General features: G+C 37.7%; 1 protein-coding gene across 1 annotated transcript in view; it reads right to left on the bottom strand.

Annotated features, from left to right (window-relative positions):
* LOC126168267 (calcium-activated potassium channel slowpoke) overlaps window positions 1-26527 on the bottom strand; it is a 908898-nt gene extending 882371 nt beyond the window's left edge. The window contains exons 1-2 of the mRNA XM_049920542.1: window positions 26471-26527; window positions 8069-8165 (exon numbers count right to left, since the gene is read on the bottom strand). Coding sequence (XP_049776499.1) covers window positions 8069-8089 — 21 coding nt within the window. The 5' untranslated portion in view covers window positions 8090-8165; window positions 26471-26527. The remainder of the gene's footprint in view (window positions 1-8068; window positions 8166-26470) is intronic.
* Window positions 26528-26780: the final 253 nt, after the last annotated feature.

The following is a 26780-nucleotide window of genomic DNA, read 5'->3' as shown; positions in this document are numbered from 1 at the left end:
TAAGTTAGTGTTAGAATTCTATATAAAGTGATGCAGCAATGCTATGACAAGTCAGTTTTGAAGTTACTTTTGGAAATCAAAGATATCAGTGAAATCTGTCCGTGTTTTGTTTACATGACGAGTGTGCAGTTTGGATGTCAATTAATGTGAATAAATTTTGTGAAGCATGAAAATTTCGCATTCATCAATGGACCAGGCAGAAGAAATTTAAGTTAAGTAACAGTCACATGAATCATTACAGTGTGACATCCTACATACAACACATGTAATGCCACACATGGCTTCTTTTATCTCATTTAAAATAATAAATATGCCTATCTGAAATAATAGCCAGGAAGACAATGGTTGTAGTTACCATGGCTATTTCATAAAAACAGAAGGCCCAAAACTGAAGCCTTGAAATTTACTTCATTAGTACAAAAATTGATTCGCTGCTGACACCAACTCAACCTCATGTTTTAAATTCATTTTAAAGACTTAGTCTACATTGAATTAAAATTGAACACAATATGTAATGAATCACACAGTGATCAAAGAATTTTAATAACTTTTGGAAGCAGCTGGTTGGAGTGAATGTTTAATTCCTTTTTCTTTCTCTTTTTTACTCATTCATTAGCTCTTATGGACTATTGTGGTTTCAGTTCTGCATCAAATTGATTCATCTTCTATTTAGTATGCCATCATTTCTTCTTCCCAGCAATGGAGCACTGTTTTAGGTAATATTTATTAGATATTTTCCATAAACCAATGCAAATAATGTTTGTAATATCTCACCTTTTCTTCTAAGCTCTTGATTTCCCCCTACGTACCCAATCATGCACATGCTTTACATCTAATGAGTTAGTCACAGATGGGATGTTAAACTATAATCGCCCTTCTTCTTACATTTCACCTCAAAAACCTTAACCTGGATTCTGCTTCAGTCCTCCTCTTATTACCTACTGACATATACCGGTAGACAGACCATTACAGCCATTGCAAACTTTAATTATTGTATCTTTCCTGATTCTTTTGACCAATGTTACACAAACATGGTCTAAATTTTATAGATAACAGTCAATAATTATCTCTGGGAAGTATGAAATGCAGCATTCCACAAACTTGAATTGACTGACTTGTTTAAAACTAATGGTTCCAACTTGCATTGCCCTAGTGAGGATTCTATGAAAAGTATGATTAGGGTTTACTGTCCAGCCAACAACAAGGTAGTGACAGATGGAAACTAGTTTGGACTGAAGACTGATCGGGGTAGAAATCAGGCATATCCTTTTCCAAGAAACCATCTCAGCATTTGCCTTGAGCAATTTAAGGTAACCACAGATAATCTAAACATGGATTGTCAGAAGGATAGTTCAACTGTCATCCTCACAAATATGAGTCCAAGATAAGAAACATTGATTTTAAGTATAGGGATTACTGTATATGTTAGTATAATCTCATATATCAATATATAATCTTATATACCAATATATAATCTTACATATGAAGCTCTCATTGTTGAATTTCTAGCTGTCTGTTATCAATACTTGATCATCTAAAGACATGCAAGCTGAAATAATAATACAACAATTTAGGTATTTAACTTTTATCTATGAAAACAGGAGCCTGCACACTGATTCACTTATTCATTCATATTGTGTTCTGTAAATCCCATGCTGCTGAGGTCTTCAGTCCAGAGATTGGTTTGATGCAGCTCTCCATGCTACTCCATTCTGAGGAAGCCTCTTCATCTCTGAATAAACTACTACAACCTACAACCTTATTGGCCTCCCTCTACAACTTTTACCCTCCACACTTCCCTCCAACACTTAATTGGTGATCCCTCAATATCTCAGAATGTGTCTTAACAACCAACCCCTTCTTCTAGTCAAGCCGTGCCACAAATTCCTCTTCTTCCCAATTCTATGTAATAGCTCCTCATCTAATCTTCAGCATTCCTCCGTAGCACCGTATTTTGAAAGCTTCTATTCTCCTCTTGTCTACAGAAAAGACTTCCTGATACTTAAATCTACACTTGATGTTAGCAAATTTCTCTTCTTCAGAAAAACTTTCCTTGACATAGCCAGTCTACATTTTATATGCTCTCTAGTTTGCCAATCATCAGTTATTTTACCCCCCAAATAGCAAAACTCATTTACTACTTTAAGTGTCTGATTTCCTAATCTAATTCCCTCACCATCACCTGATTTAAGTCCACTACATTCCTCTACCCTCATTTTCCTTTTATTGATGTTCATCTCCTCCTTTCAAGACACTGTCCATACAGTACAACTGCTATTTCAGGTCCTTTGCTGTCTCTGACAGAATTACAATATCGTCAACAAACCTTGAAGTTTTTATTTCTTCCCCCTGGATTTTAATTCCTACTCCAATTTTTTCACTTGTATCCTTTACTTCTTGGTCAATATACAGATTGAATAACATTGGGGATAGGCTACAACCCTATCTTACTCCCTTCTCAACTACTGCTTCCCTTCCACGCCGTTCGACACTTGTAACTGCTAAATGGTTTCTGTACAAATTGCAAATAGCCTTTTTCTCCCTGTATTTTACACCTGCCACCTTCAGAATCTGAACGAGAGTATTCCAATCAACATTGTCAAAAGCTTTCTCTAAGTCTACAAATGCTAGAAACATAGGTTTGCCTTTCATTAACCTATCTTCTAAGGTAAGTCGCAGGGTCAGTATTGCCTTGTATGTAACTACATTTATACAAAATCCAAACCACTCTTCCCTGAGGTTGGCTTCTACCAGTTTTTTTCATTCGTCTGTAAAGAATTTGTGTTTGTATTTTTCAACCATGACTTGTTTAATAATTCAATAATTTTCACACCTGTCAACACCTGCTTTTTTTTTTTTGGGGATTGGAATTATTATATTCTTCTTGAAGTCTGAGAATATTTCACTTGTCTCATATATCTTGCTCAACAGATGGAAGAGTTTTGTCATGGCTGGCTCTCCCAAGGCTATCAGTAGTTCTAATGGAATGTTGCCACCTCCTGGGGCCTTGTTTCGACTCAGGTCTTTCAGTACTCTGTCAAACTCCTCACACAGTATCATATCTCCCATTTCATCTTCATTTACGTCCTCCTCCATTTACATAACACTGCCTTTAAGTACATTGCCCTTGTATAGACCCTCTATATACTCCTTCTACCTTTCTGCTGTCCCTTCTTTGCTTAGAACTGGTTTTCCACCTGAGCTCTTGATATTCAAACCGGTGGTTCTCTTTTCTCCAAAGGTCTCTTTAATTTTCCTGTAAGCAGTGTCTATCTTAACCCTAGTGATATATACTTCTACATCGCCACATTTGTCCTCTAACCATCCTTGCTTAAGCATTTTGCACTTCCTGTTGATCTCATATTTGAGAAGTTTGTATTCTTTTCTGCCAGCTTCATTTACTGCATTTTTATATTTTCTCCTTTCATCAGTTAAATTCAGTATCTCTTCTGTTACCCAAGGGTTTCTACTAGCCTCATCTTTTTACCTCGGCTGCCTTCACTATTTCATCTCTCAAAGCTACCCATTGTTTTTCTACTCTATTTTTTTCTCCTATATTTGTCAATTGTTCCCTAATGCTCTCTCTGAAACTCTCTACAGCCACTGGTTCTTTCAGTTTATCCAGGTATCAACTCCTTAAATTCCTCTCTTTTTGCAGTTTCTTCAGTTTTAATCTACAGTTCACAACCAATAACTTGTGGTCAGAGTCCACATCTGCCCCTGGAAATGTCTTACAATTTAAAACCTTATTCCACAATCTCTGTGTTACCATTATATAATCTATCTGAAACCTTCCAGTGTCTCCAGCCTCTTCCACATATACAACTTTCTTTCATGATTCTTAAACAAAGTGTTAGCTATGATTAAGTTATGCTCTGTGCAAATTTCTACTAGCTATCTTCCTCTTTCATTCCTTACCCCCAGTCCATATTCACCTACTACATTTCCTTCTCTTCCTTTTCTTACTGAACTCCAGTCCCCCATGACTATTAAATTTTCATCTACCTTAACTATCATAATAATGTCTTTTATTGCATCATACATTTCTTCAATCTCATTATCATCTGAAGAGCTAGTTGGCACGTAAACTTGTACTAATGTGGTAGGTGTTGGCTTTGTGTCTATCGTGACTACAATAATGTGTTCACTATGCTGTTCATAGTAGATTAGCCACACTCTTATTTTTTATTCATTATTAAACCTACTCCTCCATTACCATTATCTGATTCTGTATTTATAACCATGTAATCACCAGACCAGAAGTCTTGTTCCTCCTGCCACCGAACTTCTGCTGTGGTTCAACAACAAAGTTAGGAAACTACTGCAAAAGCAAAGAGAGCTTCACTCCAAGTTTAAACGCAGCCAAAACCTCTCAGACAAACAGAAGCAAAATGATGTCAAAGTTAGCGTAAGGAGGGCTATGCGTGAAGTGTTCAGTGAATTCGAAAGTAAAATTCTATGTACCGACTTGACAGAAAATCCTAGGAAGTTCTGGTCTTACGTTAAATCAGTAAGTGGCTCGAAACAGCATATCCAGACACTCCGGGATGATGATGGCATTGAAACAGAGGTTGACACGCATAAAGCTGAAATACTAAACACCTTTTTCCAAAGCTGTTTCACAGAGGGAGACCGCGCGGCAGTTCCTTCTCTAAATCCTCGCACAAACGAAAAAATGGCTGACATCGAAATAAGTGTCCAAGGAACAGAAAAGCAACTGAAAACACTCAACAGAGGAAAGTCCACTGGACCTGACGGGATACCAATTCGATTCTACACAGAGTACGCAAAAGAACTTTCCCCCCTTCTAACAGCCGTGTACCGCAAGTCTCTAGAGGAACGGAAGGTTCCAAATGATTGGAAAAGAGCACAGGTAGTCCCAGTCTTCAAGAAGGGTCGTCGAGCAGATGCGCAAAACTATAGACCTATATCTCTGACGTCGATCTGTTGTAGAATTTTATAACATGTTTTTTGCTCGAGTATCATGTCGTTTTTGGAAACCCAGAATCAACATGGATTCCGGAAACAGCGATCGTGTGAGACCCAACTCGCTTTATTTGTTCATGAGACCCAGAAAATATTAGATACAAGCTCCCAAGTAGATCCTATTTTCCTTGACTTCCGGAAGGCATTCAATACAGTTCCGCACTGTCGCCTGATAAACAAAGTAAGAGCCTATGGAATATCAGACCAGCTGTGTGGCTGGATTGAAGAGTTTTTAGCAAACAGAACACAGCATGTTGTTATCAATGGAGAGACATCTACAGACGTTAAGGTAACCTCTGGTGTGCCACAGGGGAGTGTTATGGGACCATTGCTTTTCACAATATATATATAAATGACCTAGTAGATAGTGTCGGAAGTTCCATGCGGCTTTTCACAGATGATGCTGTAGTATACAGAGAAGTTGCAGCATTAGAAAATTGTAGCAAAATGCAGGAAGATCTGCAGCGGATAGGCACTTGGTGCAGGGAGTGGCAACTGACCCTTAACATAGATAAATGTAATGTATTGCGAATACATAGAAAGAAGGATCCTTTATTGTATGATTATATGATAGCAGAACAAACACTGGTAGCAGTTACTTCTGTAAAATATCTGGGAGTACGCGTGCGGAATGATTTGAAGTGGAATTATCACATAAAATTAATTGTTGGTAAGGCGGGCACCAGGTTGAGATTCATTGGGAGAGTCCTTAGAAAATGTAGTCCATCAACAAAGGAGGTGGCTTACAAAACACTCGTTCGACCTATACTTGAGTATTGCTCATCAGTGTGGGATCCGTACCAGATCGGATTGATGGAGGAGATAGAGAAGATACAAAGAAGAGCGGCGTATTTTGTCACAGGGTTATTTGGTAACCGTGATAGCGTTACGGAGATGTTTAGCAAACTCAAGTGGCAGACTCTGCAAGTGAGGCACTCTGCATCATGGTGTAGCTTGTTCGCCAGGTTTCGAGAGGGTGCGTTTCTGGATGAGGTATTGAATATATTGCTTCCCTCTACTTATACCTCCCGAGGAGATCACAAATGTAAAATTAGCCAGATTCGAGTGCGCACGGAGGCTTTCAGACAGTCGTTCTTCCCGCGAACCATACGCGGCTGGAACAGAAAAGGGAGGTAAGGACAGTGGCACGTAAAGTGCCCTCCGCCACACACCGTTGGGTGGCTTGCGGAGTATAAATGTAGATGTAGATGTAGACTTCACAAATTCCCACTATATGTAACTTTGATGTATCCATATCCCTAAATTTCTAACCTATCTGCCTGATTAAGATATCTTACATTCCTCACTCTGATCCATAGAATGCCAGTTTTGTTTCTCCTGGCAACAACATCCTCCCGAGTATTCCCCACCTGGAGATCCAAACGGGGGACTATTTGACTTCCGGAATATTTTACCCAAGATGATGCCATCATCTTTTAACCATACAGTAAAGCTACATGCCATCGGAAAAACTTACTGCTGTAGTTTCCCTTTGCTTTCAGCAGTTTGCAGTACCAGCACAGCAAGGCCATTTTGGTTGAAGTTACAAGGTCAGCTCAGTCAATCATCCAGACTGTTGCCCCTGCAACTACTGAAAAGGCTGCTGCCCTTTTCCAGGAACCACATGTTTGTCTGTTCTCTCAACAGATATCCTTCTGCTGTGGTTGTACCTATGGTACAGCTATCTGTATCACTGATGCATGCAAACTTCCCCACCAAAGGCAAGGTCCATGGTTCATGGGGGAAACCCATAGGGAGAATCTTTAGGAACATAGAATGAGTCAAGTCACACATAATAAAAAAGAAACAGCTCTTAGAACTTAATCTTTACATCGTATTAATAATAAACTTTCGTAAAACTATACCTAAACTGATCAATACTATGCTTCCTCAGTTAGCAGCTGTTTATCTTCTATTGTCAGCTTAATATTTACTTGATGACAATGGAATTTTTCAGAGAAAAATGATGTTCACCACAATCAGAAAGCGCAGTAACAATGGAGTAAACACTGTTCTATGAAAATATAATCAATAAGAGTCTTGGTATCTTGCTGTATATAAATTGCAAAATAAACTACTGTCAGATTTTAAGAGACAAAAAATTTTTTCACCCTATTTTTTTCTGTCAGAATGTTTTCAGTACTCTGTTATGAAATCTCCACAAACTATCAACTGTTTCTGCTTCTCTGACAGGTAACTCAACAATGACTCAATTTCTCACAAATAGCAGAAAGTTTCCTAGTGTGATTTTCTGTAACAGCTCGCGAGCATCATTTCTAGGTTCTAATGAGAGTGTCTATCCCAGTGTGCCAAGAGTCTGGGGAGGAGGACTGCAAGCAAATGGACATATCCCACTTATGGATAACAGTGCAACATTGGAAGACTTGAATTTCCTTGACTGTACCAAACCTGAACTATGGATCATTTATGATGGATACCCTTCTTCCACGAGTCAAATTTTCCACTTTATACAACAAATGGACATGACTGTATCTACAGATAAATGTCGTAGAACACACATGGTAAAGCCTGCTGAAAGATCACTAGAGGGTGGTGAGAATATGATTTATGGTCTGGGTATTGTTTTCATGAGATTCCCTATTACTAGTAATCTATATGGAAACAATCTTGATCTATTTGCTCATATGTTAATCCTCAGATATCATATTCAGTTGTGCAATATTGTCTTCTTCGGCAAGGCTGGGATCTCCCAGAAAGATACCACATAACTGTAGGTGCCCACAAGTAACTAAGATTATTATCCTTGTTAGAAAGTACCTCCCTGGCACTCAACTTCCAGAATTTTAATCCACTTAAAAGTCAGTAGGATCACCATAGGATTCCATTTTAAATAGTTGCTGGAGGGTGAATTTGTAGGTTGTTATATTAAGTGGTAATACTATTATTGCTATAAAATGAAAACTCTGTATTATGGCATGTTTAAAACTGTGTACTACATATCATGTGTAAAGCAATGAATGAGGCAAATAATGTATGTAACTAACATTTGCACTAACCTAACTCAGCACCAGAACATTTAAATACAACTAAATAACTACATAAATGGTAAACTAATACTTACTCGTATAAAAAAGTACACCATAAAAAATATATTGAACGCTAAATCTATTTGCTGTGTAATATTGTTGCTCCATTTTTGGCATCTTTCCACCACTTCACTGCAACAGAATGAATTAAACAACATTAGATAGCAATAAATGTTTCTTCAAGTATTTAGGATTCTTTTGTAGGCAACAATCATGTCATAAACAACCACAGTTAGCATAAAAATGTACAAACCATCAAAATATTTCATATTATAATTACACTAATACACAAATTCTACAGAATGACTGCAAACTGTTATGTAAATTGCTAAACCAAAACATTAATAAATTTATATAAAATGTTTTGTTTGTGCAATAAAGAGAAAAAGAAGGAATATTCAGTTTTAATGTTACCTACAATAAACACCCAAGGAATACTTCAAAGTTTTATCTGCCACATCGAAAAATCAAATTGTGCCATGAAACTTGGTAATAGTGTTAATACCTCTCTACATCTCCCCATTCAATGTGACATTCCCAACAATGGAAAGTCGGGTGGGAACATCAACAAAATTATGGAAAGATGGCACAGATAGCAGTCATGTGCTTGCTTGTATGAATGTGTGTGTCTTCCTTTCCTTTCTGAGGAAGGATTTGAGCAAAAGCTCAATTTGTAATAGTCTTTTTGTTGTGCCTGTCTGCAACTCAACATCTCATCTTTACAGTGAATAACAATATATTCTTTTCATGGCATTATTTCCGATTATGGATAACTTAACAGATACCTTCATAGTAGCCGACTGAATCTCAAATGTTCAGGAAACATACCATCTCAAAAATCCTAGTCATCTTTCTGGAACTGTCTGCCATGCAGCAGTTTCTTCATCCAAGGAAAGAGGAATAAGTCAGTTGGTGCCATGTTAGGAAAATATGGAGATGGGGGAGGGAGACAAAATTTCATATCCTAAGATGCATCATGTATGATTGTGTCCAATGGAAGATGAGCTTGGGCATTGTCATGAAACACAAATGTTCACTTATGACGGCTTCCTGTGACAGCTTTCCATACCCTCATTAGGAGATTTCAGCACTATGCTCCTGTGACAATTTGCCCCTTAAGAACATAATTTGTTGCACCACACCATGGCAGTTAATCAGCGTCTACATCTGCATGAATACTCTACAATTCATTAAATTTGGTGGTAAGTTCCTATAGGACAAAACTGCTGAGGTCATAGGTCCTTAAGCTTACACACTACTTCATCCAACTTTAAGTTAGTTTAACTTACGTTAAGAACAACGCGCTCACCAATGCCTGGGTGATGATTCAAACCTCAGACAGGGTATCTACAATTCACACTTAAGTTCTTGGCAGATGGTTCATCGGACTACTTTTCAGGCTATTTCTCTACCACTCCATTCTCAAAGAGCACACAGGAAAAACAAAACCTTAAATCTTTCCACACAAGCACCAGTTTCTGTTATTTTATTATGATGATCATTTTTTCTTATGTATGTATGAATCAACTAAATGCATCCCATTCCGAGGAGAAAGTTGGTTTCACCACAGTGAAAAAGTCTTTGTTTTAATGATTGCCACCCCAACTCATGTATCATGTCCATGACACTATCTCCTTCATTTTGTATTAAAACAAAATGACCTCCCCTTCTTTGAACATGTCCTCTGACAATCCCACCTGGTAAGGATCTTGTGCTGCACAGTTTGGTCTTCAACTTCTTTAGCAGTGGTGAATCCATATTTTTCCACTATTGCTTTCACTTTGTCATCTTGTGGTCATAGTGATACACCCAGTACTTGTCCACTGTGGTTACGCGGCTTAAGATTGGGCAGACACAGCTGCAACATTTCCACTGCCACTTTTGATTGGTGAGCCTTCCGAATGATTGTGAGCATTTGTGTATGGTGGGTGACATTTGTCATGTTCAAAATATCATATAAGCTATTAAAAACTGATTCACGAATGATTGTCACTTTTACACTATCACCTTGATTGTGACATTCCACTCACTGAGCAGCAGGTCATCCACATCTTTAGTGGATCCAGATTCTTCACAGATGTGACTTGCACTTTGTTTTTCATCGTTCAGACTTATCTGACCAAAAGTATCTGCACCACCTAACCACAGTGTCATACAACAATTATTGCTGTACAATTTCCACCAACTCAGCATGGATTTTTGCAGCGCCATTCCCTCCACATGGACAAACCAAATAACCACATTATACTCCATTTTATCAATAGGCTGTGCAATTTCAGTTTGGCAGTGTGTTATGATACTGTAGCACAGAGATTTCACTGTGTACCAGGATGGCAGACATGTGCATGCAAATGAATGAATAACACAGACCAACAATGGAAAAAACTTTTTTGCTGCAAATACCTTATTCTGATGATTTTTAGGGTGGGAAATCCAAATACAATACTTAAAAAGCTGTATCACCCACCACTTCTTCACATTTTACAGTTAAATTTATTTATTTATTTATTTAAAGAATTTAACAGCTTTTACATAGTTAAAATAATTTAAAAAGAAGGTGTAATGAATGTAGATGACGTTGGTAGTACTGCTGAAAAACATTTGCTGGCAAAAAAAGGTAGATTCTATTTTTGTTAATAGATGGTGTTTTGTTTACTGTCAACTAACCTCACTTTCCCATTTCCTGTATATGTGCTCAATATAATGTCTAATCGTGGTTGTAAAAACTCTGCTGACAGTTTTTGTTATATCTGTGGTGAATTTGTGATTAAAAAATACCAAAGAAACATTACAGACTTTGTGAAAAAGGTTTATCTATCATACTTTGGATCTAAACTTGGTGTTCAAGATAAATCTTGGACACCGCATAAGGTATGTTATATGTGAGCTCACCATCTGCAGCATCATCGACGGGACTGACTGAGGACCTTTGGTACAGAGACGAGAGGAGGGTCTGAATCAGAGGCTGAGATGGTTCTGTGACGTGTGGGCTGCAGATTCCTCGACTTGCGCCATAGGATGGTGGGGTTTCACGTTCCACTGGATAGGTCAGGAGTCCACTACACACAGCAAGCATGGACTGGATGGTTTTTTAGATTAAATGGCCTTGGGCAAGTACAGAAAGGGCAACACCCTCAAAGGGTGCGGGGCAAAGTCAGGACATGCGAGGACCAAGCAGCAATCGGTATTGTAATTGTAAACTGTCGAAGCTGTGTTGGTAAAGTACCAGAACTTCAAGTGCCGATAGAAAGCACTGAACCTGAAATCGTTATAGGTACGGAAATCTGGCTAAAGCCAGAGATAAATTCTGCCAAAATTTTTACAAAGGGACAGACGGTGTTTAGAAAGGATACATTGCATGCAACCGGTGGTGCTATGTTTGTCGCTGTTAGTTGTAGTTTATCCTGTAGTGAAATAGAAGTGGATAGTTCCTGTGAGTTATTGTGGGTGGAGGTTATAATCAACAACCGAGCTAGGTTAATAATTGGCTCCTTTTACCGACCTCCTGACTCAGCAGCATTAGTGGCAGAACAACTGAGAGAAAATCTGGAATACATTTAACATAAATTTCCTCAGCATGTTATAGTCTTAGGTGGAGATTTCAATTTATCAGATATAGACTGGGACACTCAGATCTTTAGGACGGGTGGTAGGGACAGAGCATCGAGTGACACTATACTGAGTGCACTATCCGAAAATTACCTCGAGCAATTAAACAGAGAACTGACTCGTGGAAATAACATCTTGGACCTACTGATAACAAACAGACCTGAACTTTTTGACTCTGTAAGCGCAGAACAGGGAATCAGTGATCATAAGGCTGTTGCAGCACCCTGAATATGGAAGTAAAAAGGAGTATAAAAAAAGGGAGGAAGGTTTATCTGGTTAGCAAGAGTAATACGAGGCAGATTTCAGGCTACCTAACAGATCAAAACGAAAATTTCTGTTCTGACACTGACAATGTTGAGTGTTTATGGAAAAAGTTCAAGGCAATTGTAAAATACGTTTTAGACAGATACGTGCCGAGTAAAACTGTGAGGGATGGGAAAAACCCACCGTGGTTCAACAACAAAGTTAATAAACTACTGTGAAAGCAAAGAGAGCTTCACTGCAAGTTTAAACACAGCCAAAACCTCTCAGACAAACAGAAGCTAAACAATGTCTAAGCTAGCATAACAAGGGCTATGCTCATCAGTGTGGGATCCGTATCAGGTCAGGTTGACAGAGGAAATAGAGATGATCCAAAGAAGAGTGGCGCATTTCGTCACATGGTTATTTGGTAAGCATGATAGTGTTACGGAGATGTTTAGCAACCTCAAGTGGCAGACTGCAAGAGAGGCGCTCTGCAATGTGGTGTAGCTTGCTGTCCAGGTTTCGAGAGGGTGCGTATCTGGATGACGTATCGAATATATTGCTTCCCCCTACTTATACTTCCCGAGGAGATCACGAATGTAAAATTAGAGAGATTCGAGCGCGCACAGAGGCTTTCCGGCAGCTGTTCTTCCAACAAACCATACGCGACTGGAACAGGGAAGGGAGGTAATGACAGTGGCACGCAAAGTGCGCTCCGCCACACACCATTGGATGGCTTGCAGAGTATAAATGTAGACGTAGATGTGTGTTGAAGATCTGAGAAAAAGGTCCAAAAAGGAGAAAAAAGCCTTTAGATTTACTGTTCCTATGATACGGAGGGAGCCAAGAAATCATTCCGATGATTGCTACTTTTGCAGTGTTGATATTACTGGTCATAATTCGAAAAACAAGAAGGTAATATGCTATCCTGACCTTCCATCCATCATCCAACCAGTAGGGAATGGTGTAGATTTGCCAGTTCCTGAACCACCAGATGATTTAAATTCTGTTCCAATGGAAGTATTTTCTGATGTACAATGTGATTTAGATGAACCACATGATGAATTCCATTGTAATACAGAGAGTCTAGAGCCCAAACTGTTTACTCAGACCGAGCTTACCAATTTGGTTAGGGATCTTGACTTAACGAAAGAAAACGCTGAATTGCTTGGCTCCAGATTAAAAGAAAAGAACTTATTGGCAGTTGGAACCAGCATATACACGTATAGACAGAAAGAGCAGCAATTTTCCAAGTTTTTTTGACAAGAAGGTGATTTAGTGTACTGCCCAGACATTTCCAGTCTGATGAATGAGTTTGGCATTGAATACAAAAAGGAAGGCTGGAGGCTGTTAACTGATTCATCCAAAACTAGTTTAAAGGCTATTTTATTACACAATGGTAACATGTATACATCTATACCTGTTGAACATTCTGTACATATGAAAGAAAGCTATGAAAACCTAGAAATAGTGCTAAATAAAATAGGCTATTCTGCTCATGGTTGGATGATATGTGGCGATGTAAAAGTAACATGCATGCTCCTTGGTCAGTGAGGTGGCTTTGCCAAATATCCATGTTTCTTGTGTGAATGGGGCAGTAGGGCTAGGGATCAACACTTGTGCAGAAAGAACTGGCATGTGAGAGAGTATTTAAAATCGGGTGAGAAGAACATTCTACACAAAACCCTTGTAGATTCAAAAAACGTATTCCTACCACCTCTACATATAAAGTTAGGCCTAACGAAACAGTTTGTAAAGGCTTTGCCTGAAGATGGACCATGTTTTAAGTATCTCTACCAAGGTTTCCACACCTTTCAGAAGCTAAACTAAAAGACGGCGTCTTTGTTGGACCTGACATTAGAAAATTTATGTTTGATGTTAACTTTGAATCCACAATGACCTTAAATGAGAAAGAAGCATGGGTATCATTCAAGCAAGTCATTACAAAGTTATTAGGACATGTAAAAGACCCAGAATATGTTTCTATGTTAAAGAAATTAAACTTTAGGATGTTTAATGAGCCTGAAAGTTCACTTTTTGAACAATCATCTTGACTACTTCCCAGACAATATGGGAGATGTTAGTGAGAAGCAAGGAGAGCGTTTTCACCAGGACATTAAAGTGATGGAAAAACACTACCAAGGCCGCTGGAACACCAACATGATGGGGGACTATTGTTGGTCACTTCACTGACAAGTTCAGCAAGCGACTTATCATAGAAATGGCTCTGAGCACTATGGGACTTAACATCTGTGGTCATCAGTCCCCTAGAACTTAGAACTACTTAAACCCAACTAACCTAAGGACATCACACACATCCATGCCCGAGGCGGGACTCGAACCTGCGACCATAACAGTCGCGCGGTTCCGGACTGAGCGCCTAGAACCGCGAGACCACCGCGGCCGGTGACTTATCATAGAAAAAGCTCCACAAGAAGCTTCAAAGGGAAAAGAGAAAGAAAATACAAACCAATTCCAGCTGACAAGTGAAACCTCTATTAACACATCATTTTTTTAAGTAGCTTACTGTATATACAAACCATGCTTATGTTGCAACAAAGCGTTTCATTAATTTCCCTGTTTACCGTGTAGCATTGGATTTTTATACTATACAGTAAAAAGCATACTGTTTGAAAACTATGGGTGATGCAAAAAAACTGAGGCTATATTTGGATTCAGCTCATAAAAATCTATAAAGATCAGCTAGCAAAGTAAAAAAAAAGGTTTTTTTAAAAAAAATTTCATCGGCCTGTGTAATAAATTACATAGCACTGTGTTCTTTTTTTTCTTAATAATTAAAATTCTATGAGCACCCCTCATAAGTTCATAAATATGGATCATTACCTGTGTTCCCAAACCACTATGGGGATAAGATTGGTTGGTTGGTTGGTTGGTTGGTTGGCAGAGGAGACAAAAATATGGTAATAAGAAGAAAAAAATAAGAGAAATAAAATATAATTATTAGGCAGTAAATATAAACTAACAAGATTCAACATTTATGTGGATTGAATGTTAATACAAATGCAATTAAAAAGGTAGCACATGCTAATAGGAGGAGAAAAGTATAAATCAATTAAAAATGAAATACAACTGGGCATATAAAAAATATACTCTTCAAGCAGCACCAGGAGAAAATATACACAAACGTTAAAGAATTAGCTTTCAGAGCTGGTAGCTCCTTCATCTGACAGATAGGTTGAAGGGGAATGAAGAGCGATGAAGGGAAAGGGCTATTGAGGTTTAGGAAATGGCGAGACTTCGAAAGAGTCACGCTGAACCACGGATCATGGGAGACATAATGGACGAAATGAGAAAGAAAGACTGATTGTTACGGAATGCATTGGACAAGGTTTGATAAACTCAGAGCTTAAAGATGGTAGATAGGGTAATAAGCAAGACAGAGATTCCTAACAAAACATTGTGCATAATTTAATAAGAGTGGAGAGCTAAGTGTGTTTTTTGTCATAGAGGTGGGATGGGAAGGGGATAAGAGACAAGTCAGAAAATAAAAGCTTTGGAAAACTGAAGTGGAGCTAAGAATGGAATAGTTACTGAGCAGAAATGCTCAGACCACAGAAGGCCAGGTGAGTGGCAAGTATCAAAGACATGTTGCAATGACAGTTCCCACCTGCAGAGTTCTGAGAAACTAGAGTCTGGGGGAAAATCCAGATGGCACATGTTGTGAAACAGGCATGGTGGTCACAAATGTCATGCAACAGGATGCAGTGTGTTGACAGAACACACCATCTATCTGCATCCATTCATCCTAACTGATAACTTGGTGGTAATCATGTTGCTGTAAAAGGCTGAATAACATTTACGTAACAAGTAATACACATGTGTCATTTCACAGGTGGCTCTCTGTTGGATAGTATATTTTTTGCCAATTACAGGGCTCATATAGGTGGTAGTAGCAGTGTCTATAGAAGGACCATTGGGTCTGACCAGGATGCTGTGGAGGTTGGGTCAGGGAGGGGGGGGGGGGGGGGGGAAGGCGAAAAGCTATTCTGGGTGTGGTGGACAAAATGTCAGACAAAATACTAAAATCATGCCTCGAAATGAGGCCCAATATGTCCGACATTTTATTCACCACACCTAGAATAGCTTTTCAGCACCCCTCTCCCTCAACATCCACAGTATCCTGTTCAGACCCTATGGTCCTTCTACACACACTCCTACCACATACACCACCCCTGCAAGTGGCTAAACATATACTATCCAAAGAAGACCCACATGTGAAATGACAACTGTTGTGTACCATCTGTTACATCTTTTACACTGGTATGACCACCACAGAGTTATCAGTTAGGATGGATGGATAGAGAGTGTTTACTGTCAACACACAATAACCTGTTGCTAAGCAGGCCGATGGCCGTGACCACAATGCATGTTTTAGCACATGTGCCATCTGCATTTTCCCCCTGACACCAGTTTCTCTGGACGGCCGCGGTGGTCTAGCGGTTCTGGCGCTGCAGTCCGGAACCGCGGGACTGCTACGGTCGCAGGTTCGAATCCTGCCTCGGGCATGGGTATGTGTGATGTCCTTAGGTTAGTTAGGTTTAAGTAGTTCTAAGTTCTAGGGGACTTCTGACCTAAGATGTTGAGTCCCATAGTGCTCAGAGCCATTTGAACCATTTTTTTTTAACCAGTTTCTCAGAACTCCCCAAGTGGGAATTGGCGTTACAACATGTCCTTGGTTCTTGCCATCCGCCTGGCCTTAATTCACATTAATTTCTTTCGTCTCATGATTTCTTCTCAGTAACTATTCCTCTCTTTGCTTCCTTTTAGTTTTTCATGTATTTTATTTTGTGACCCATCATCCCCGACACCTCTACCACATACAATGCACTTAGCTTTCTGCTATTATTAACTCTTGTAAGATGTTTTAGCAGTAGTTTCTCTCTTGCTTATTACCCTATCTTCCACCTACAAGCTCTCAGGTTTTCAAATGTTGTATGGTGCAGTCCCCAACAATTAGACTTTCCTTCTCATCCCGTCCTGTACGTCATCTCTGACCCAGGATTCTGGGTGACTTTTCCGAACTCTCCCATTTCCTAAACTTCACCAGTCCTTTTCCTTCATCCTTCGTCCTTTCCCTTTAACCATTTTGCCAGAAGAGGGAACCACTGGCACCAAAAGCTCATGCATTTCTTTAATCTCTGTATATATTTTCTCCTGCCATCACTTGGTGAGTAGATTTTTATCCAGCCAATTATTTTATGTTTCACAGCTTTACAGAGGAAAAAATCATTTCAATCTCTGGTTTTCTCAATTTCTATAGAACTCTATAATCAAGAAAATGCTGAAGAAAGGAAACAGGAAGATTAAAATGTTGAGGTGCTAGACAGAAGAGAACTCACGTAATAGAGAACTATAGAATAGCTCCATTTCTTTTGGTTAAGTTCCTAAGAAAACACTACTGCTTTTTTTCTTTCTTCTACATACTTTTCATTAGTCGCCTGTACATCAATCATCAAAATTATTTTTCAAGCCGTATCTTTCAAAGGCTTACTGTTCAAAGTAGAATTTACATGTGTTTGATGACAACTGCACAAGTCTTTTATGGAAGATCTTTTTATTCAAGGAAATGATCAAACTTTAAGATTCAGAACAAATGCATGCACTTAAAAAAATCAGACCCTTTTAATATTTGCTTTCTTTAGGACAGACATATCTCATTGAAAGGCTTCATTGTCTTCTAAATAGGGAGCATCTTGTCTTCTTCCTAAATTCTGTAACTTAGGAAATATTACTACTCAAAAATGTTGCTGCATAATTGTTCAAATTTTGGAATGTACACCTTAGAAAATTACTGTATTATTATCCTATAGCCCTATTTTTCTATATTAAAAATGTAAATTTTTTACTACAAAATTCTAGAATTTTACTGGTGGGTTTTATTAGACAATGTAAGAGAAAAAATGTATGCCCATAAATCTGATCCAGAAAATATACCCTCATATGAATGCCATTTTATGCATACATACTCAATAATTAAATGAATTACCTTCATTGATAGAGGTGTAAAAGTATTGCTTACAGATCTTGTATTTTATGTTATCTTATATAGGCCTAATTGCCCTGGTTTTAACTTTTTGTAAAGCCTTCCTACATAAGGGTTTGTCCTACCAAGGGTACTAAGCTCAAATCCCAATGACAACAATTGTTTTTACTGTATTATGCAGGAAAAGTGTTATATGGGACAACATGTTTATGACATGTAAAAAGGTTGTGTGGAGTTTACAGCAATGTCCTCTTGGCAGTTTGCTTTCACTTTTTTTTTTAACTAATAAATCTGTAGAGTACATTTCTAGTTTCACAGAATATACAATCGGAACAGAAAAATAAATAAATCACCCCATGAAACATCTGGAAGTAACAGTAATAGTAGTAGCAGTAGCAGTAGTAGTAGTAATAACAATAATAATACACATAAGAAAACTAACAGTAGTAATAGTAAACAAAATAATAAGAGTAATATTAAGTACATTATGTTCACAAATCAATGAAAACATGATCCCCCCCATATAGACACACACACACACACACACACACACACACACACACACACACACATAAAGTGTCATTCATTCAGCAACAAAAACTTCACAATAATGGCTGCATATTTGTGCATACACAAGTTTCAAGGGGTCTGGGTTCATCAATGAATTTAGCTATTATCCATCTGTGACAATGACAATTATAGAAACGTGGTGAACACAACTGACTGTACATGAGGGACTGCAACTTAAAAAAATTATTCCATTGTTGCAGACTAATCTCTTCCTAAGAATCTTCAGCAGCATTCGACATTTTATGAATCATATGCTTGCACATTCTGAAGAAATGAGGATCAAGGGGTTGACAAATGGAGGTTGTGTTTGCTGGAATTATGTGAATTGTGATTTTGTCTTCTGGTAGGTTATTTTGTACAAGCACGTCACGAAGGGCACTAGTGTCTTTGTGGGGCCTGTGAGAATCCAAAATTAGCAGAAGTCTCTCTCTACTGATTTGTTCCACTACCGCTTCTTACAGAAATGTCCTGAACAGTTCTTTAGTCATTTTGCTGAAGAAATGAGAATAGATGATTAAATTTTGTGCTGGGAACATGGAGTGATGTGTATGAGTACTCAAAGAATGAGACTCTTTAAGGATGACCAACAACTTTGAAGCAAGGTTGCCCACCAAGCAATGGAAAAACTGTGTACATGTGGGTTGTCGCATGAATGGAGTATACAATCCCTACAATACCTTTAGAATCTCTAATTGCAAGAGTGCGGCCACTGACATCTCCATGTTGCATCCACTTTCATCAGCATTGTAAATGTTTTCGTCTGTGTAGGCTGTCATGAGTGCACGAGTTGCTTAATGCCAGTTCTCTGCTGTTTTCTGGATGTTGTTTCTGTTGTGGCACATTTTCACTTTAACAAAAGATTTGATTTTACAGCTCACAATATCATTTTTATGCTTCCAGTGCAAGACCCAACCGTAACTGGCATCAAATCTTGGGAAACTGAACTGCCTGGCTTTTGTTTTCACTCACAATTTGATGTCTACACCATGAACACATCAACCTTCCTGACGACTTTGTTCAAAGGTTTCCATCACATGCATTGTAATATGCTTGTACTTCTCCATCACAGACATTAACTTTCAATTTTGCCACTGTCATTTCCACTCATACAACATACACCATGCAGGATGTCTAGTGCAAAATCTCTTTTTCATCGCAGACATCATGCGATGCAAAATGTTAGGATTGGCTTCAGCTGCTTTTTGATGTTAAGTCAATATTTGAGCATTTTGATTTTCTCATTTCTTGAGTAAAATACTGTTCTTTTCTCCTTCTGAAGTATTTTGTCATTTCTATTGCTTGAGGACCCTTCTGGCAACAATATCAAAGACATCAACTAATCCACACTTCATCACAAACTAACAATTCCACTCCATCCATTGTTTATGTTTATTCTGTGAAACTACAAATGCACTAGCTGCTTCATCAAGAGTGATGTCTGTTCTGTCAGACATGTCTGATAGAACACCACACCCCTCTATACAAGTGCACTCTATAGGTTTGCTACTTTCAAAAAAACAAAGCAAAAGTAGCTGCCATGAGGACATTGATGTGAACTCCCAGCAGCTCTTTTACATGTCATAAACATGTTGTCCCATATAATACTTTCCCAAATAATACAGTAAAAAAAATGTTATCATTGGGATTTCTACCCAGGACCCTTGGCATATGATCCTACACTCTACCAACTCATCCATGGCGGCCACAAGTAATAATTGCTCACAGATACACTTTTCCTGTGTTTTGTAGTGCTGGTGTTACTTTTAATTAATGTTTATTATCATTCTGCTGGACGACAGCACATAGTAGGAACTAAATCAACATACGACATTTGGTACCAACCTCAGTGTCTGACAATGAGGCCCCCAGGCATAGACACAGAGTGAACCTGATGTTCCTTCCTGTCACTTGCTGTCATTTCCAAGATGGCGGCGCATGTGGATGTAGTGGCAAATCGCTCCGTGAATATCGGTAAATTACCATCAGTGAATTGTATGCTATGTGCAAAAAAAGTGATAAAAGGTGTTAAAATATGTGTAGTGGCACATAAATGGTACCATTCTTGTTGTTTCGTGAAAGCAAATCTCGGTCAACATAGGCCTACATGTGACTGTGGAACTGAGTGCAACGGTCTTGAAACTGCATTTGAAATGTGCAACGCTGGACTCGAAATAAGTGTGAGGGAAGAACTGCAAAGTGACTTAAGTAAAGCTAGACAATATGCAGAAATGCTGAAAAGTTTGATAGACTATATGGACCTTCCCACAGATACGCAAACAGGCAAACGAGAGTGTGTATATACTAGGCCTAAGAAAATCACTCGACCTGTCGTAAATACCAATGTTTTTCGTGTTCCACTAATGAATAAATACGATGTTCTAAGTGCAGACAGCTCAGAATCACGGACAAAAAATCTCAGTGTAACAGGTAACTGCTCGGAAAGATCTGTTGAACAAAAAAGTGCCAGCAGAAACACGTTACCATCAAATACTATTAAACGAAAAAATCGTGTGAGAGCAACTTCTAATAAAACTGAACACGAGACAAAAAAGGAAACAGAGAAGAAGAAGGGAGAAATATACATATTATCGACGAGTCATGGCAAGGGACTGGCTACAATCATGTCTGATATGCAGTCCGAATATAAAGTGATCGGAATTTCGAAACCTGGTGCTCCTCTACGAGAAGTGCTGAAAAACTGTGAAAGTTCCGTGAAAAGCGACGTCAACTGCGTCATAATCGGAGGGGGAAACGATGTCTATAAAAATGAAAGCAGCCTTGCTGTAAGAACACTGAAAGAATCGCTAGGAAAAATTTCACAGGCGAAGGTATTTGTTGTAAACATTCCCTACAGACACGACTTAACGGAAGACTCGTGTGTAAACAAAGAAATCATCGCGACAAATCGGAAATTCAGGAAGATTTGTAGCGGTTTTGTGCACACAACTTTCATTGAAGCAACGAGTTCAGTAAGAGAGCATTTTACTGGACATGGACTGCACAGAAACAACCTAGGCAAGAAAGTGCTGGCCAAAGAAATTCTCCAGGTGATAAAGACAGCAGGAGTGGATGCCTATGTAAAAATAGCACTACCTGCAACAGGTTTTCTGCCAATGACAACAGAAAAGAAAAGTGCACCAACAGCATATGAAGAAGAAACATCTGCAGATACACCCTACGATGAAAAAATTACAACTGTGCAAACATGTAAAGCGTCACAGTCACTAGTGGCATTATCAGTAGCAGCAGTGGAAAAGGAAGTAACAGTAGCTTCAACAGCAGAAGTTTCGCCAGCAACAGTAACTATAGTGCCTCTAAAAGGAGAAATGAGAATTGCAGCAGGAGAAGCACCATCAAGTGTTACGGGTAGACGGAAAACAGCACCACCTGTCCGTCTAAATGATTTTTTAGTGGAAGGCAGCAAGATGAAGAAGCCCACAAGATAAGTAGTGTAACAAATTTCATAACACCTCGCCAAAACGTTCAATCTAAAATAAACAACAATTATGATCTTAAAATTTGCTATCTGAATGTTCAAGGACTAATAGATAAAGAATTTATTGTAAACAGTTTTGGACTAGATAACAAATTTGATATTTTCTGTCTGAGTGAACATTGGGTTACTGAGAGTGTACTTCCAGTTGTTAAACTTGATAACTATAATGTAGCAAATAGTTACTGTAGAAAACTGCATATAAGAGGTGGTGTGGCAATATATATTAATCAGTCATTCAGCTGCTCCATTGTAAAGTTGGACCTAGATTATTTATGTGAGGAACAAAACTTTGAAGCCACTGGTATAGTTATGGACAGTCTTAAGTTAGTAATAGTATCCCTTTACAGGTCACCTAAGGGTATCATCAATGTATTTCTAGAAAAATTGGACATGCTGTTAGATGTACTAAGAGGGACCAGATGGTTGCATTATGACATAGTAATGGGTGGAGATCTGAATGCAGATTTTGATATAACAACACATAAACGTACTGTGACTGAGTTGAAAAACCTTCTAAGACAGTGCAATTTGCACTCAGTCAATGACAGGCCCACAAGAGATAAAGCATGTCTTGACAATATTTTTGTCAACTTTAAAACTACAGAAGAAACATGTGCTGTTACAGCGCTTCCATTTTCAGATCATGACTCTGTATCTTTAAACTATACAAGTAGGTTCTGTATTGATAATAGTAATATTCCTAAGCCTGTCCAAAAAGTTATAACCACCAGGCCTGTCACAGATGACAAAATTGTTCAGCTCTGTAAGTCCCTTGCTGAAAGAGACTGGTTCAACCAATGTCATGGTGACACAAGTTATAGTCTTAGTGCTGATTTGTCAGGGAAACTATTATTTGAGAGATTTTTTAAAACATTTCTGACACAATTTAATGACAACATCCCCATAAAGAAATGCAAATTAACTGACAAAGGCTTTACAAACAGCGCTACAAACAGACAAAATTCATGGTTCACTAAACAATTATCAAATATGAAAGACCAAGTTATGGTGTTGCACAATATATGTAGCAATCAGAAAACAGAACATGCCAGATTAGCCTATATAAAATGCAGGAATGAGTATAAAAAAGCCATCGTGGAAGCCAAAAAAGCACATAATTTCAATACCATTGATAATTCCACAAATAAGTGCAAAGCTGCATGGAAATTAATAAATGGTGCTGCTAAAGATGTGAGAAGCAAAAAAATTAATATAAGTCCCCAAAAATTCAATGATTTCTTCATTAAATCTGTTGAAAATGTAGGAAATACTATAATCAAACCTGATATCAGTTCATCAGAGTTACTTTCTAAAAATGTTTGCAGAACACCAACAGACACAGGTACGTTTATGTTCTCCGAGGTCTCACCTAGTCATGTCCTAAGCATTGTAAAACGGATGAAATCTTCAGAAAGTGTAGATATATATGACATATCCTGTAATTTACTTAAGAAAGTAATAGACTATATTGTGTACCCCTTAACATTCTGTATAAATAAATGCATATCTGAACGATATTTTCCCGAAGAACTCAAAGTGGCTAGGGTAATTCCAATATATAAAAAGGGAGATATGGACTCACCTTCCAGTTACAGACCAATCTCCATAGTCCCAGCTTTTTCTAAAATACTGGAATGTGTAATTTACCAACAGCTATCTGTCTATTTTGAAAAATTAGGAATAATTAGTGAATCTCAGTATGGTTTTAGGAAAAAGTTGTCTACTGTGGATGCTATAGACTTTGTAGTCAAATACTTACATCAAGTGTTTGAGGATAAGGGCTATGCTCAACTCACATTTTGTGATCTAAGCAAAGCTTTTGACTGTGTAAAGCATAAGCCACTCCTAGAAAAACTAGAATTCTATGGCATTAGACATAACAGCCTTAAATTAATAAAATCATATCTTCAGAATCGTAAGCAAGTTGTTTGTGTAGGGAGAGAAATGTCGAGTATAGAGCAAGTCAAGGTAGGTGTTCCGCAGGGATCTGTGCTGGGCCCCTTTTTGTTCCTGATAATGATAAATGATCTGCCGTCATTTATCAAGTCCACCACTGTGTTGTATGCAGATGATACAACATTTCTTCATGCTAGTGAGGATTTCAATAGCCTTAAAACTTGTGCAGAAAAGACAATTGACCAAGCATCCTATTGGTTCAAGGCAAATGGATTCCTCCTGAATGACAACAAAACACAGCAGATGGTCTGTAGTCTTAGAGACAAGCTTCTGTCAGATAATCCAAGTTATGTCAAATTTTTGGGGGTATACATTGATGATAAATTATCTTGGGGTCAACATGTACAATATATTAGTGGTAAATTGTCAAGAGTTATTTACCTGTTAAGGCGACTTATGGATTGTGTTCCTGAAAAATATGTTAGAACATCCTACTTTTCCTTCTTTCAAAGTATAATAACATATGGAATTATTTTGTGGGGGAACTCTAGCTGTGTACATGACATATTAATACTGCAAAAAAAAGCTATTAGGATAATTACTGGTTCTGCATATAAGGCACACTGCAAACCATTGTTCCGTGAACAGAAAATCATGACTGTTATAAACTTGTACATATACTATGTTCTAATTTATACGAAGAAGAAATTACCAGAAACAAAAACCAGAGAAAATGTACACAGCCACAATACAAGAAGGAATAGGTGCCTCTATATTCCCTACCACAGATTGTCAAAGTCACTCAACAGCTACGAAATCATGGGATACAAATTATTTAATAATCTTCCTCAATCTGTTCAAGAATTACCTGAACGATTATTCAAACAAACAATTCATGACTGGCTAGTCCTCCACCCATTCTATGACATAAGAGAATTTATCAACTGTAATATAATACTATAATGTTAACAAGAAACCTGTTGTTTCTTTCAAACTATTAATTGTATTTTAGTATGTATATGACGTTGTCTATTGCTGTAATGGCCGAATGACAATAAAATTATTATTATTATTATTATTATTATTATTATTATTATTTGATGGTTCAGATGTTAGCAGCACACTGCATTGCTCTTAATTCAAGTCCTAATACTGCTTTTGCTACCCAATTTAGGCATACAGCTGAACTGAACAGATGTGGGAATCTGAGTATTCAGTACATTGCACTCAGAGCTTTTTGAACAACAAAATTTGGTGACTTGTGAGAGTCATAAAAATCTGTACAATTTTCTAGCACATGGTATCTACAGGACTCCCCTATGCCCCCTCCCCCAGTTTTACAGGTAGGAGTTTTATCTACAGTAGCCCCTAAATATTTATTATTTATTTCTTAAAGAGGCATTAATCTTTCAGTTATTTATACTTTTACAGGTAAAGAGTTTTATCTACAGTAGCCCCTAAATATTTATTATTTATTTCTTAAAGAGGCATTAATCTTTCAGTTATTTATATTGAAAAATTGGCATGGGTCACTATTTCTAATGTTTAGATTTCTTTATAAAAGTTGCATTAAATTTTTATTCCCCACTTAACAGATTGCTTTCCTTTTTAAGTTTCACCTTTGATTGTTGTGAAGAAGTAACTGATGTCATCAAGATTGATGGTGACTTCCTGATTCATATTTTGTAACAAGTTATTTATACACAATATAAGTAATACTTCCCCAAGTGCTGACTTCTATGCAATAGAAGAGATGATGGATGGGTCCGCGACTACATTATCACAAAACATTTTTTAACAGTAAGTGGCAAAGTGATGGACTGGGGGAGTGGGGACGAGTATCCAGCCAGTATGTAAGTAACAATTAGAGCAAGGCTACCAACCATATGAATAACACAATATAATCTCTATCTTTTGTAGTAATTTTCTTTCTCATTTTTAACTGTCAGTGGAGGTAAATGAAAATGGAAGTATAAGATGCACAGGTTGTGAAGATATGGAAAAGTCACTTTTTATTTTGGTTCATAAGATATAAAAAGAGCATGAACAAACTAACTTCTTAAGAAGTGTGACGAAACATGTTAAAAGCCTTCCAGAGGATTGACACAAACCTAATAGTTTTACTGCAGATTAAATGGTGTATATTGAAATTCAAAAAAATAAGAACAGAAAAGGAAATGCAACAAAAACTATGGAAAGTTTAAATAATAGTAATGGGAAGTATTATCTAATTACCTATTACCTAATAGTTTTACTGCAGATTCAATGGTGTATATTGCTAATTCAAAAAATAAGAACAGAAAAGGAAATGCAACAAAAACTACGGAAAGTTTAAATAATAGTAATGGGAAGTGATATCTAATTTTGGGTACCTTTATACATAATGAATGAGAACAAATTAATCTAATAAGTATTAAATTCCTTTGTAAAATAAATCATCACCAGAGAAGTCAAAAATATAGAAAAATTACATTTACAAGTCAAGTGATAATACTATATTTAGGACAACACTTATACAGAAAAGAAAAAGAAATCAGAAACAGGACTAGAAGAACCAAGATAAAAGAGAAAATGAAATAACATTAGAAAGATGAGTAATTAGTAGTCCTAAATGCTTACCTGGACGCATCAATGAAGTAAATGATAAGTGACGCAATACTAAGTATGAACACCAACACCACCTGGAAGAGAAGAACCATGAGGTTAGCACCATGAGTAATGTTTCAAATAATTTATTAATGTGGAAGAAATATTATAAGTTGATATTTTACATCGATTTTTTGCTGCTTATCAAGACATGTTCGAAAATTACCCACAATACCCTTGTTAGCGAGTGAAAAACAGGTAACCATAAAACATGATACATCTATCCAGAATGAGATTTTCACTCTGCAGCGGAGTGTGCGCTGATATGAAACTTCCTGGCAGA

Source organism: Schistocerca cancellata, chromosome 1, assembly GCF_023864275.1.
Source record: "Schistocerca cancellata isolate TAMUIC-IGC-003103 chromosome 1, iqSchCanc2.1, whole genome shotgun sequence".
NCBI classification, from domain to species: domain Eukaryota; kingdom Metazoa; phylum Arthropoda; class Insecta; order Orthoptera; family Acrididae; genus Schistocerca; species Schistocerca cancellata.
Note: the sequence above shows the minus strand (reverse complement) of the source record. Positions and strands in the feature narration are given on the sequence as shown.